Raw genomic sequence first — 14,348 nt, forward strand, 5'->3', positions numbered from 1 at the left:
TACCCGTTTCTGCGAGTGTCCATTCCATGCCCCTGGGAAGCCACTGCGAGCTCCCACGCTGCCCCTTCCTTTTCTAGGAGAGCCACCTGTCCCAGCAACAGCCTGCTTTTACTTCATTTGCCAGGTAGGTTGTAGCCTGCTTATATCCATAGAAAAATTGCCTAGATTTTGGTTTTGTGTGGCAAGAAGCCCTACATATAATGCCAGTGGCTGCGTATTTATATAAATCATATTCTTCAGATTTTACCTGGTTTGTGGCAGTCGTCTCCCTCTGCGTTCTAATTTTGAAAATCTGCCCACTTAAAAACATGCACCATTATTGTCTGCATGGGAAAATTAAAATGAAATTAATGGTTTCTGTGGGAAATCAGAGCAACCCATAAACGCTTTGGCAGCACATGATCAAAAATCAATCAGAAAACAATCTGTGGTTGTGGGGGCTGGGCTCCTCCAATATGAAGGCAAACTCTAGGCCTGGTGGTCTCTGGAGAAATACCCCAGACTCTCTCTGCACAGGAGGACACCTGGTGGCAGAGGCCCTTTGTAATGAAGAGAATTCTCCTGCGGAGATCCTGGCAGACGTCCACGCCGGGGTGCAGCGAAGCACGCTCTGAACACTTAGGGAGTCTAACACCTTTCTCATCTAAATGTCTGGGTTTATCAGCGAAAAGTCACAAAGGAAGCTGTGTGGCCTCCAAGGTGTGAGGGGAATTTTTAGTAGAGATCATAAAGGCCCTATCATTTTTTCTAAGCTTAAGAACACACCAGTCATTAAATAAAAAGCAATTAGAAGGCACCTGTAAATAATTGCGTAGATGCACACCACATATATTCAGATGATTTAAGCACCTCTATGAACTGCTAACCAATAGCCACAGGAAAAAACAAAACATAGATAATATCCTGATAGACCCTGTGCTGCTGCTATCTCAAGCGTGTCCAAAAACTACACAGTAAGCCATAAAAAATTTAAAGGCAAAATACACCACCAAAACAGAGCTTACTAATTGCCACTCAAGCAGGGGGGTGAAGCAGCTTGCACAGTGCATTGTGTGGACGTGAGTAACCTTGGTTACTGTTTCCAAGGACACTGGGCTCTTGGCTAACAAGCACTGAGGTGAAGCTGAATGCAGTGTGACTCATTTTAATAAACCTGTGTAAAGAAAATCAACGTGACGGAATTCCACACTCCCCAAATCTTTATTGGCAGATCTAATAAAGCGTTTCCAATTCTAAACAAGATACTGAAAGTCGTGAATACCCTTTGCAGCAAAAGCTTTTAGTTGACGCCTGCTGTATTTTTCCTCTGGCACCTTCCATGAGGTGACTAAACCTATCGTACTTGCTAAGGTCAGCAGTAATTATACTTAGGAGTTTCATCTGAGGCGTTCTGGAATACATCTAGAAACGGAAACCTATCTGGTTAACAGGTGAGCACTGTCATCAACATGGACCACTGTGACAGAATAATAGTCCACAAAGCGTTTCCAAAAATGTCTCTGCCGTGGAAATTCTGTCAAACTGGGAGACGTTTCTTGTTGCAAAGGTAGATTTGTGACCGTGGTCTATCATGGAATGTATAACACCAATGAGAAGGCTGCTTGAATTTTGGTGCCATGTCGAAACCCGAGGCACTGCCCAGGCTGAAGTGGAGCCCGGAGGCCCCAGGCAAAGTTTACTAGAAACCGGCCCATTTGTGTCGTCACTGACACCCGCTGGCCCTGCGGAGGGCAAAGGTAACAACTCGAGACAGCTGTTCCGGTTGTTAGCAGCTGGAGATGGTATCATCCGCAACAGATGAGAAAAAACAGACTGACCTCAGCAACCCTTGTCTGCATCCGGGCATGCAGCCAGAGAAAGCAGAAGCCCCAGCAGCTCAGGAATGAAAACGTTCTCTGCCTTTCTTGGGGAGGGTGGGAGTAAAAGATGGAAGATGGAGCAAAATCGAACTGCCCCAAGTTTTGTCCTGAGGAGGGGAAAATGATCTAATTAATTATGTAAAGAGACAAAACCAATTTTTCCAGTTTACAAACAAAAACTAAGTACGTCAGAGAGCTTAAGCCACACAAAGAGAAGCACCCAAGGTTCAAAATCGCCTAAGCACGTGATTCACAACAGAGAAACGTGTGTCCCAGGAACAACACAGTCCTTACTCCCTGACTTTTTCCCCGATTTTATGCATTCGGTTTAAGCAGCAAAGAAAATTCCCTGTACCAGAGAGCATGCAGGCGCTCCCTGGTGACCCAGTGGTGTGGACTTCGTGCTTTCACTGCTGAAGACGCAGGTTCAATCCCTGGTAGGGAAGCTAGGATCCCACAAGCTACACAGTGAGACCAAAAAAAAAAAAAAACCCACACAACAGAGAGCATGAGCCTTTTCCTTCTAAAATTCAATGCTGGTTCTGAGCAACGTCCTGCCATTGCTTCTAAGTCACGTGCCTCTACCACAGATACACACCTTACTCTTCTCCTTGCTGGGCCATGAGCTCCACCGTCCAACCCTGAGCAATTTCCAGGTCTCTCACAGAGAAACGGATTGGTCCCTGTGCAGGCGTTCTTGGAAATCTGGACAGAGGCCTTCGCAAAGAGATTTCATTCAGCTGCCTTTCCAAACCTTGTTTGAAAAAAAACACCACGTTCATAGCCTGTGTGTGAGGCAACACAGGGCCTTCAGTGAAGACCCCCAAGGGCAACGACTCATCCAGATACACCAAGATTCAGGGCTCGGTCAAAATGAACATTCTTCTCCACTGCAAAGTTCCCAGGTGTGCTTTGAAAGTTTTCTTGAAAGTTGCTGCTGCTGCTGCTGCTGCTAAATCGCTTCAGTCGTGTCCGACTCTGTGCGACCCCATCCATAGACGGCAGCCCACCAGGCTCCCCCATCCCTGGGATTCTCAAGGCAAGAACACTGTGGTGGGTTGCCATTTTCTTGAAAGCTGACAGTCTTAAAAATGCACGAACAGAGCAGAGAACTGGTTCTGTTGTGACACTGAAGTTGGTAAACCCACCCTCACCCACCTACCACTGTCCAGTGGACGGAAGCAGAAATTTTTCTATAAAAAGAATATCCGTTTAATCACAATTTCCCCCTTTCTATTCATTTTAGATATTAACACACTAAATGTGGCTAAATGCATTCTACTTCACACAACAATAAGTGTTCCAGATACACAAGCACTGGCTCAAAATCCTTCCGACTCCAGTCCTAGAGCAAGAATTTAATTTTCTTCAAATGTCAGTTCTTCACAGTTTCAATGCTACAGCAGCAAATTATTCCTTAGATAAAGGCAATTGTGGTCCATATTTTAAAACATCTTAAGAGAACTAGAGATAAGTTAGCAAACTTCCAGTGCCACGTGCAGTTTGGGTAGGGCGGTTTGACCTGAAACCCCAAAGACTGGCCGCAGGAACTTGGGGGCAAAGTTCGTCTGTGGGAAAGACTGGAACTTGCACAGCCCCTCCCCCACCTCTTGAGGCTTTCCTCCTGATGGGGTGGGCGGGGGGAGCTCCACAGCATTCACATTCCGTTTACTGGTCCCTGTCACCCCAAGGGGTGTGGTGGAAGAAAACAAACCCAGCCGGGTGCGTCATAGAGGAGCTGTCAGGAGCTTTCAGAGCAAATCAGGCAGGATCAGGCCGGGAGGTTTCGGCTCAACACAGTTGATCCAGAAGTTGGCGCAGCTGGCGTGATACTGGTGTCCCCCGTACGCCAGCTTGAAGCTGTCAGTTTCCGAGTTGAACGCCTGCCAGGAAGAAACAGACAGGGAGGGGCAGTGGTCAGGCTCCCTCCACGCCCAGGCGCTGACCGGCAGCCGCACGGACCCCGCTCCAGGACACAGAGGCTGAGGCCAGACTGGCACACACACAAAAGCTGAGCAGGTGGCTACAGGAATTCAAGCGAGAAAAGTTTTGTGCCGCTAATTAAAGGCATAAAAAAAAATCTTTACTGTTAAACCCAGTTTCAGCAAAAGGAGGCCAGATCTTTCCTAGAAAAGGCACACAGAGGCTGTGGGGGGTTGGCAGGGGTCATGACAGGGGAACGAAAATAGCCAAGGGCCGGGGATCATTTTGATCTCTTTGTGAAGAAGGAAACCCTTCCCTGAGGCTGGCATTTGACTGTTACATGCCATCCCTGAGGTCTCGGAGGCTCCTAACGTCCTATCATCAGAGAAAACTCAAGATTAAAATGGGACTAATGCCACTGGGAGCTGAGAGCCGAACTGACATCATTAAAATGTCCAAATAGGTTCAGGGCTTGTAAAAAAGATACCAAACACCTAAGAATGCTTTCCAAATGAATAATGCTTGCAGGTAAGTTACAGCCAGCCAGGCCTAACCTCAACCACTTCCTAGGGTGTTTTCTAAACGTCTACAAATAAACAAAACTCTAACTGTCCTGCCCCCTAAATTTGTTTCTGTCTGCTAACAGCCAAGTGCTGAAGCTCTCTAACCTCCTCTGTGTCACAATGACCTGGTTTTCCAGAAGCTGCCCTTTCTGTCACCCTGTTCCTCCTAGAGGAAAATAACCGCCATACCAGAAGCCGATTCTGAGCCACAAAGCATGCACACAAGACGGAAGTGACCCGCGTGGACACATTAGTTGACTGAATCGGACACTGTGGGAATGGGAAAGACTCAGCAAAGCATGTATGATTGGAACAGCTCAGGATGACAGTGCAATCACTGAACTTGCCCTCCACATTCAAAATTAAGATGGGAGACACTAAGCTAACAAGTAAGCGGTTCATACTTTTTTAGGATGCTCTTCTGCAGGCTTCTCTTCTTTCTGAAATAATGTTGAAACCATAAGGTCAACAAAATTCCCAGCACAGGGCCTCTGGCCTGCAAACCAGTCCTTACAGGTCAACCCTTCTCCCTGTGCCACCCTGCCTGCAGAGGGGGCTACAGGCACAAGGCAAACGAGCCCGCTCCACGGAAAGGCAAGACCTGCATCCACTCCTGCAACAGCTCCCCGTACCGCCCCTCGGAAGGAAGTCTCTGCTTCTCTGGTCCCATCTCAGGACTTGATCAGCTCCCCGCCTCTGGTCACAGACCGTGCGGAGAAGTGGGCCAGGTGGGCTCGTGCCCCGGGTCCTGTCGGGGACGTGCTCTGCCTTGGAAGTGGTGTGGGGGGAGGTGGTGACTTACCCGGCTCCTGGAGTCCACGTTCAAGAGGCACACCCCGCAAGCCAGCTCCTGAGCATTTTTAATCCCAGGCCGGAGCATACAAGAGGAAAAATCCAGTGAATTTTCATCAGGCTGTGATGACAAGACAAACGGGTAAGGAGACAGCAGTTCCCCACGCTGCTTGGCTCAACTCTCTGATCCCGCCTCCCAGTTGGTCCAGCAGCAAATTCAGTGAACGCTCTACCACCGCCAGCATGGTCATTCCATTTCCCTGGGGATGTCAGGACATGTGAAAAACGGTCCCTACCCTCAGAGCTCAGTTCAGGGTCGGGGTGAGGTGGGTATCAGGCAACACGGCGTGATGAGAGCCACACTAGCGTGTGTGTAAGAACCGAGGGCCAGAGCAAAGCGCGGAGGGGCTGGGGCACTGACCCGACTCAAGGGGAAAGGAGCGGGGTGGCAGAGAACGCTTCCTAGAACTTACAGTCATCGGGGATGAGTCCTGAGGGGTGTTTGGTGGGGGAGGGTGTGGTGGGGAGGGAAGGGTATTTATGTGGAATAAGCAGCATGGGCAAAGGCCTCTAAGCAGATTGGGTAGGAGGAGAAATCTAGGGGGTGGGGGCCGAGCTTATGGACAGAGGGAGGAGACGAAGCGGGAGCAGGAAGGCCTTGAAAGGAGTATGAGGGGCTGAGACTTCATCCTGGAGAGCCTTAAGGGCTGTCACCATGCTGACAGGATGCGGTCTGCACTCTGGACAGACCCCCTGGCTGCAGCGCGGGTGATGAACTGGGGGACTGGTCTCATTACAAGGCTGCGGTAGTGAGCCAGGAGACAGGCCCTGAAGGGCAGAACAGAGGGAGCAACGGTGGAGAGAAATGGACACGGGGAGCTGTTAAGGCCCCGGAATCAACAGGCCTGGAGGACTGGGCACCTGAGAGGATCCACCCTACTGAGGCGTGTGAGAGGAGAAGGAGTCTGGGATGGAGACGGGGAGAAGAGCCCAGGTTGGTGCGAGCCAAATCGAAGCTGCCTGCGGGTCAGCGGAGCTCTGACGCTGCATGAGCAGGCAGGTGGATACATGGCTCTAGCGCTCCAGAAAGAGGGAGCTGGACATCACTGGCTACAGAGAGTAAACACTGGGCTGACCAGAATGTTCGTCAAGAGTTTTTCCATAAAATGTTACAGGAAAACCCCAACGACCTGTATGCCAACCCAAGATAATAGCAGCTAATACGTCAAGCCCTTACCTGTGCTAAGCAGTACACTAGGCTCTTTTTATGCGTTATTTTATTTCTTACCAAAAAAAAAGTATGAAATATGGAATGTAGACTAAAGATTAAAGCTGTTAATTTCTTAAAAGTTATAATACACATCTATCATATGAAGCTTTTAATTCCTCGATGTTTATCCAAGAGAAATGCAAACACGTTAACAAAAGTCTTGTATGACAAATGTTCACGGCAGCTCTATTCCTGTTAGTCCAGACTGCAAACACCTTGTATCGATAAACAAAAAAATGGATTTTAAAAGAACATAGCATATTCATACAATGAATATTACTCAGTGATAAAAAGGGATCAAACTGATACACACAACACAGGTGAATTTTTACAACACGCAATGTAAAAGAAGCTGACACAAGAACATATGCAGCGCATAATTTCATTTATATTAGGTTCCAGAACAGGCAAATCTAGGATAATGCAAAGTTACAGAAAATAGATGGCTGTTTTGGGAATCAGATCAGAGGGCTGGGAAGGGGCAAAAGGGAGCTTGAGCGGGTGATGCAAGCTCTCCACCTATCGATGGGCGCGGGCTACATGGTTGTGTGCATTTGTCAAAACTGATCCAACTATTCATTTACGGTCGGAGCATTTCATTACATCTAAGTTATTCTGCAATTATGAAATACACTGAATAATAAAACAAGACAAAAACAACCAAAAATACAAAAGCAGAAAAATGAAACAAAAAACCAGAATGGGAGAAAATATTTGCAAACAATGTGACTGACAGGGGCTTAATATCCAAAATATATCAACAGCTCATACAACGCAACAACAAAACAACCCAGTCAAAAATGGGCAGAGGACCTGAATAGACACTTCTTTAAACCAGACATGCAGATGGCCAGCAGGCACGTGAAAAGATGCTCAACGTCACTAATTATTAGATAAATGCAAATCAAAACTACAGTGAAGTACCGCCTCCCACCAGTCAGAAAGGCCATTATTAACAAGTCTACAAATAACAAATGCTGGAGAGTGTGAAGAAAAATGAACCTGCCTGCACTGTTGGTGGGAATATAAATTGGTGTAGCCACTATGGAGAACAGTGTGGATGTTCCTCAAAAAGCTGAAGAGAGAGTCTCCATGTGATGCAACAATCCCACTCCTGGCCTTATACCCAGACAAGACTGTAATTTGAAAAGACACGTGCACCCCTCTGTTCACAGCGGCCCTATCTGGAATAGCCCAGACACGGAGACCGCCCACTGACAGACGAACAGGCACAGAAGATGCGGCACATACGCACAAGGGGATAAAAAAGAGCCATGAAAAAGGACAGAGTGATGCCCACTGCAGCAACACGGATGCACCTGGAGGTTATTATACTGAGTGAAGTCTGAAAGAAAACAGACAAATCCCATACGATACCACTTATACGTGGAGTCTAAAATATGACACAGATGAGCCTACCTATGAACAGAAACACAGACAGACAGAACAGTCTGGTGGCCTGGAGGGTGGGGACCGAGGGAGGGACAGAGCACGGGCTGAGGTCAGCAGATATAAGCTTTTATATACAGAATGGAGAAACAACAGGGTCCCACGGTACAGCCCAGAGAACTATGCTCAGTATCCGATGATACACCATAATGGAAAAGAATATTAAAAAAAAGAGTGTATATATGTAAGTGAGCCACTTTTCTGTACAGCAGAAATCAATCTATTATAAATCAATTATACTTCAATATAAAAAATCTAATCAAGAAAATAAGATTTTGGATTCTTAATGGGTAGAAGTTAGGTATACCTGAACTAATTTATATTTCTCATATATGCCCTAGAACAGAGTTTCTTAAACTTGGCACCACTGACATTTTAAGCTGGTTAAATCTTTGCTGTGGGGCCTGTCCTCTGCATGTAGGATGTTTAGCAGGATCCCTGGCTAATCTGGGGACAAAACTGCTCCCTTCCCGGCTCAATTAAGAACTGACTTTCCAAAGAGGAAGACGTATGCAGGCATGCATGTAAATATGTACATACGCACAAACCCACACCCGTATGTAAGCTTATTATAAACTTTACTGATATGAAGAATGTGTAGCGCACATTTTACAAATAATCAAATATACCATCCTTTTATTGTAAAGTTCACATAGTATCTTTTTTTTTAACTGCACTGCACAGCATGTGGGATCTCAGTTGCCCCGACAGTCAGTGTGGAGTCTTAACCACTGGACTGCCAGGAAGTTCTTCCCCCGCCCACCCGCCCCCGTAGTATCTTATTCTCACAAAATGCTTTCTTGGATTTTTGCCCAACTCTTAGATCAACAGGCAACCTCTGCTTGCTCTCCCGAAAGAGTGTTACTTCTAATGTGAATGCTGATGTCTGATGTGGAGGACAAGGGCTAGAGTGCCACCACTCAGACATACTTTGGAACTTCATTTGTCTGTCAAATACGTGAGTGACTTCTTTGCTGAATCAGATAATAGTTTTTGAATATTGCAGAATCTTTACCCAACTTTTGGTTCTACTCTCAACATAAGGGCTACATCCACAAACAGCATACTTTTAAGTTTAACCTACATTAATATTTTCTCTGTATCACTTTAAATCTAGAAAATCAACAAGTCAAGCCCTAGTTTGAAGCATTTGTGGATTTCCATGGTACAAATACTCCTCCATGGTTGATTTTGAGCTACCAGCGCAATGTCAGTGAACACAGGGGTGGGAAGAGATCCCACCATCATATAGTATTTCCACAAATGAAAACAGTGGACTAGGGTGACCAACTTCCTGGTCAGTGCACGACTACCCCCATTTTATGGACTTCCCGGTGGTCCAGTGGATAAGAACCCACCTGCCAACGCGGGGGACATGGATTCGATTCCCGGTCTGGAAGATCCCACACGCCAAAAGGCAAGTAGGCCGTGCACCACAACCACTGAGGCCTGCACCCCGGAGCCCGCGCTCTGCGACGAGAAGCCACCGGGGCGAGAGAGCAGCCCCCGCTCGCTGCTACTAGGAAAGCCTGCGAGCAGCAACGAAGACCCAGCACGGCCGAAAATAAGTAACTTACAAAAAAAGACTGTGCCCATCTTAGCTCTGAGGAAACCCCTTGGTCCTGAGCTAACCAGGACAGCTGATTGTCCTCGGACAGACAGGAATAATCTCCAACGCTAAGGAACATGCTTCGGCACGTGGGAAGGAAGTGAGGATGCAAGGGAGTCCACAGGAACACAGTAAAAGGGGCCCCTGTCGCGTCTTGAGAACCAGAAACAAGAGCAGAACAAATCAAGAGTGAGAAAGACCTTAAGTCACCAAGCTGGGCTCAGAAAAACGTCTGAGTATAAGACTGCCTTGGCTCTGCGGTGTGATGCCTGATTGTAACACAGTCCGGAGTGATCACGCCACGGGGTGGCTTCAGTGAAACAGAGACAAGGGCCTGTAGTCCGGAGTGTGACGGATCTGGGAGCCTGGCGAGTTGGCTTTGGTTTTTCTTCAAGAATACTGAGATGACCAGGAAAACGGCAAATCTGATGACAAAAGAGTGGCTACGTGCTCCATAGTTACTTTAGGCTGAAGCACTGAGGAGTCACCACACTGTCTCTGTATTTGCATAACTATATTACTTTTCCCAGGGAAAAAAAGGGCTTCTCTCACCAGGAAAATGTGTAGATTATATATGATAGTTCCCCATCCCTTCTGAATCTGAAATGGTAAACCACGTGCCAGGTTCCACAAACATCTCAAACTAACCTGAGCTAAATCCATTCAGATCACACGGAGGGAAGGAAGAATGACAGACAGTTCTCAGAGAAGAGAAGGGAGGTGCAAGATTCAACTGTATGAACCCACTCCACCTTAGCCGAGCGGAGGATAATTCCTTTTCTTTTTTAGTGCCCTCATGACCTATTTGGTCAAACCGAAAAGCAGGCGGCACTGTCACCGGTCCGTCGTCCAATTCTGTCCTTGTAAAAGGGCAACAATTTCACATGCCCTCCCTCCCTCCTTCAACTGGTGTTAGGGTCCTCACAGATACATAAAAAGGGCGCTGGAAAGGACTGAATACTCTAAATGATTATCACAATTATTCACTTTGATAAATAAAACCTAAAATGCTCTTTGAACTGGTTAAAAGCACAGCAGCATGTCTGTAATCTACATTACAGACATTCATCATGTTCTTGAAGAAGGCCTGTTTGAGAAATAATTAGAACCCAAGGAAACTAAATCCTGAAGGAAAAAAAAGTTAATAAGAGCCTTTAATATATGTTTACCAAAGGAATAAAAGAAGCAAACGAAAAGGTCGTATTGTAAACTCCAGTGAAAATCATAAGGCTCTGCATAAATTACTCCGTAGTCAAATTAATCTTTCAAATGACCAAATTAACCTTTATAAATATACATCTATTAGCAAGGGGATTATTACAGTCCACAGTAATAGTGTGACACCAATCGAAGGGCCTAACTCTAGGAGGAGGCACGCCCTCCACAGGCCACCTTGCACTGCGTGTCACCTACTTTAACTGGCAAGTATGTCACGTATTTAGCGAAGATAAAAAGCCAGCGATATTATACTCGACCTGTATACACTGACAAATCCCAGAGGCAGGCTGGGATATACTGATATAATCCTGAATCTTTAGCCAATAATAAACTACTAAAATGGTATCCAAGAAAATCACTATTAAGGAAGAAGAGTTTGGAAGCAACTAGCATTCCTTACTGATAGCCTTATTCTCCCTCTCTGTCCCTCTGCGTTAGACACGGCTGTGTGACTTGTCATGGTGTTGAGAGACTGAGGATAATACGCGCACTTCTTTAAGCACATTGGCCTTAAAGAAGGAAGCCTTTAAGGCCAATGTGCTACTTGTCATGTTCCCTTGATCCTCTCCTGGCGACCAGCTATTTTGTTCCACTCAGTGAAGCTCTATCATCCCAGATGCTGGAGTAAGGAGGGCATGGCATAGAGCCCCTCCAGCTTGAGATGGACATGGAACAGGAGCCGGGGATAGAGCTCTGTTGTTTCACACTGCCAAAGAGGGTGGTGGTGGTCGTGGTGTTTGTTACCATCAAACTTAATTTGACTGCAATAAAATTTACTCTCTTAGAGTCCTGCAGGTCAGAAGTCTAAAATGAGTTGGCAACACTGCTTTTCTTACAGGACTTCTAGGGGAGAACACACATCTTCGTCTTTTCTAGTGTCTCGAGACTGCCTGCACGCTCTGGATCACAGTTCCCTCTCCAACGCCAAGACTGCAGCATTCGCCAGTCTCTTTTGATTGGCACGCTGCTTTGCAGCCATGGAAGTAAAAGGTGCCTGTTATTGGAAGAAAAGCTATGACAAGCCTAGACAGCATATTAAAATGCAGAGACATCACTTTGCCAATAAGGTCCGTATAGTCAAAGCAAGGTTTTTCCAGTGGTTATGTATGGAGAGTTGGATCATAAAGAAGGCTGAGTACCGAAGAATTGATGTTTTCAAACTGTGGTGTTGGAGAAGATTCTTGAGAGTTCCTTGGACGGCAAGGAGAACAGGGCAATCCTAAAGAAAATCAACCCTGAGTATTCACTGGAAGGACTGATGCTGAAGCTCCAATACTTTAGCTACCTGATGCAAAGAGTTGACTCATTGGAAAAGACCCTGATGCTGGGAAAGCCTGAAGGCAGGAGGAGCAGGGACCACCAGGGAAGCCCTCTTGCCTTCCTCTTATAAGGATCCTTGTCGTGCCTCTGGGCCTGCTGAGATAATCCACGCTGTTTCCCATTCAAAGACCCTTAATGTAATCACACCTGCAAAGTCCCTTCTACCACCTAAGGTAAAACATTCACAGGTTCTAGGACTTAGAACATGAACATCCTGGGGGTGGGGAGGCGTTATCCTGTCTACTATATCTACCTTTGGTCAAATAGATGGTCATGTGGAGACAATGAATATTCTGTCTCTAAAACACTATGCAGATTGGCCAGATGATAAAAATGCTATCGTTAAAAAAAAATAAACTGCTCGCCTGACATGCCACAGCAACAGGAAGTACTCTGAAATTCACTGCTTATTTCACACTGAAAGGAAGCGGGGAAGAATTTTATTAGACTGAGGGTAATAGTGGAATCACAGAGCCTGGGTGATCTTCAGTTGACTAGAGGTTAGGAGAGTAACAGTCCTGTCTCTTCTCATAGATTTCATATGGCAAAATAAATCAGCTTTGTTTTCCAGGACTGAAGTCTTGGTTACAAACCTACTGAACTTCAATCCACAACCATGAGATAAAACCTCAACATAATAATTCACTCATCAGACTTCCCCGGTGGCACAGTGGATAGGAATCCGCCTGCCAACGCAGGGGACATGGGTTCGATCCCTGATCCAGGAAGATTCCACATGCTGCAGAGCAAATAAGCCCATATGTCACAACTACCAAGCTGCGTGCTGCAACTCCTCAAGCCCGAGCGTTTCAGAGCCTGCGCTCTGAAAAAAGAGAAAGGTGGGCTTCTCCGCCAGCATACTGAGAAGCCCACGCACCCCAACGAGAGAGCAGCCCCTGCTCTCAGCAACTACAGCAAAGCCTTCACGCAGCAACAAAGATCCATAGCAACCAGAAAAAAAAAAAGCACTCACCTCACCTCACTAAAATAGAGGATTTTTCTCTCTTGAGAAAAAAGTTTCTTCAATCAGTGCTCAGAAAAGGTACGCTTTTGCCACAAGAGGGAGTTTTAGTCCATGGATTAAGGGAGCATTAAACAGAGGGCCGTGTAAAACTGCCGCCAGTGTAACTTCCAACGTAAAGAAATCGTAAGGAGCCGCAATTTTGAGGTTAAGACTTGTGCTCTGCTTCCCTTAGCCCAAGCGTCACTGCTGCACCCAGAACTTTTTCACTTGGCAAAAGTAACGCAGTCTCCTTTCGATGCAGAGAGTCCCATAGAGTCTTTGGGGGAAGAAATGAGTCATTTTTTAATACTTTGGAAGCTGGGACTAACACAGTAGGAAAAGTGGTTTTAGGCAATGATTTATATTCAATCCCAGGTTTGTGACTTTCAGGCAAGTTTCATCTTTTCTGAGCTCCAACTTCTGCACTTGTAAAACTGGGGATTACGCTGACCTTATGGGATTGTTACCAGGATTGAACGAGAAGGAATACAGCACAATGTCCAGCAGGTTCTCGGTGCAAAAGAAACAGTAACTATTGTCTCAGTGTTATTGGAACCAAAGAGCCTGGCTGTGGTGACTTAGGTTCATTAAGTAGAGTGCAGAGCACAGGGCCTCCAGGGACGCCCCTCAGGTAAGGTGTAAGGACCGAAGGCCCACCAGTTAGCAAGAGCAAAGGTCGTGGTATAATCAGGAGAAATATGAGTAGGGAATGACTATTTTTCACAGCTAACCTAGTGAAAACAGCAACGATAACTGGAAGAGCATGCGTGACTGTGGAAACAAACACTCAGCAGCAGCCACAACGTGCAGTGCGCTCCTGTGGCGTCTAGTGGCGGACGTCTATCCTTCTGAGGCCTAAAAAAAGGTCAGGCAAAGTCACTCAAGCATCCAGATCCAGACATGGATGCTAGAAACGGATGTGCCCAGTGGGAGTCTGCAGGGGAGGGCATGAATGCCTGGCCACTCTTCCCCTTCACTTCCTCTTCTGCCATGTGGAGGGATTCAGAGCCACCGTAGTGAGGGGCAACACTCCCAGGCTAGGCGGGGGACTAATGCACAGAATCACAAAACCAAATTCTAAGGCTCCTTTAAAAAGGTCTGGGCAAAACTAATCCTTCATGTAAAAAATCAGAACATGGCTTATCTGTGAGTGGGGCGAAGTCAACAAAGGAGCGTAAGGAAAGCGTCTGGGAAGACGGGCTGTATTGGATCTCGACCAGGCCTGGGTTATGTGTGGCATGCATTTGTCAAGACCACTGAGCGGTATAACGAAGATTTTTGCATTTTATTAAGTATATATTTTATTAAAAAAGGAAAAAAGAAAAAAATTAAAGAAAGCCAG

The 14,348-nt window shown here is 46.4% G+C and overlaps 1 protein-coding gene across 10 annotated transcripts in view; it reads right to left on the bottom strand.

Moving 5' to 3' along the window:
* Positions 1 to 1,181: 1,181 nt before the first annotated feature.
* Positions 1,182 to 14,348, bottom strand: part of SYNRG (synergin gamma) — an 85,493-nt gene continuing 72,326 nt past the window's right edge. For 8 of the 10 annotated variants that reach the window (XM_061390307.1, XM_061390314.1, XM_061390310.1 and 5 more), the window contains 3 exons: positions 5,148 to 5,258; positions 4,750 to 4,785; positions 1,182 to 3,742 (listed from right to left, as the gene is read on the bottom strand). In XM_061390307.1, coding sequence (XP_061246291.1) covers positions 3,611 to 3,742; positions 4,750 to 4,785; positions 5,148 to 5,258 — 279 coding nt within the window. In that variant the 3' untranslated portion in view covers positions 1,182 to 3,610. The remainder of the gene's footprint in view (positions 3,743 to 4,749; positions 4,786 to 5,147; positions 5,259 to 14,348) is intronic. The other 2 variants (XM_061390306.1, XM_061390311.1) reach the window with 1 other exon arrangement.

Source organism: Bos javanicus, chromosome 19, assembly GCF_032452875.1.
Source record: "Bos javanicus breed banteng chromosome 19, ARS-OSU_banteng_1.0, whole genome shotgun sequence".
Taxonomy (NCBI): domain Eukaryota; kingdom Metazoa; phylum Chordata; class Mammalia; order Artiodactyla; family Bovidae; genus Bos; species Bos javanicus.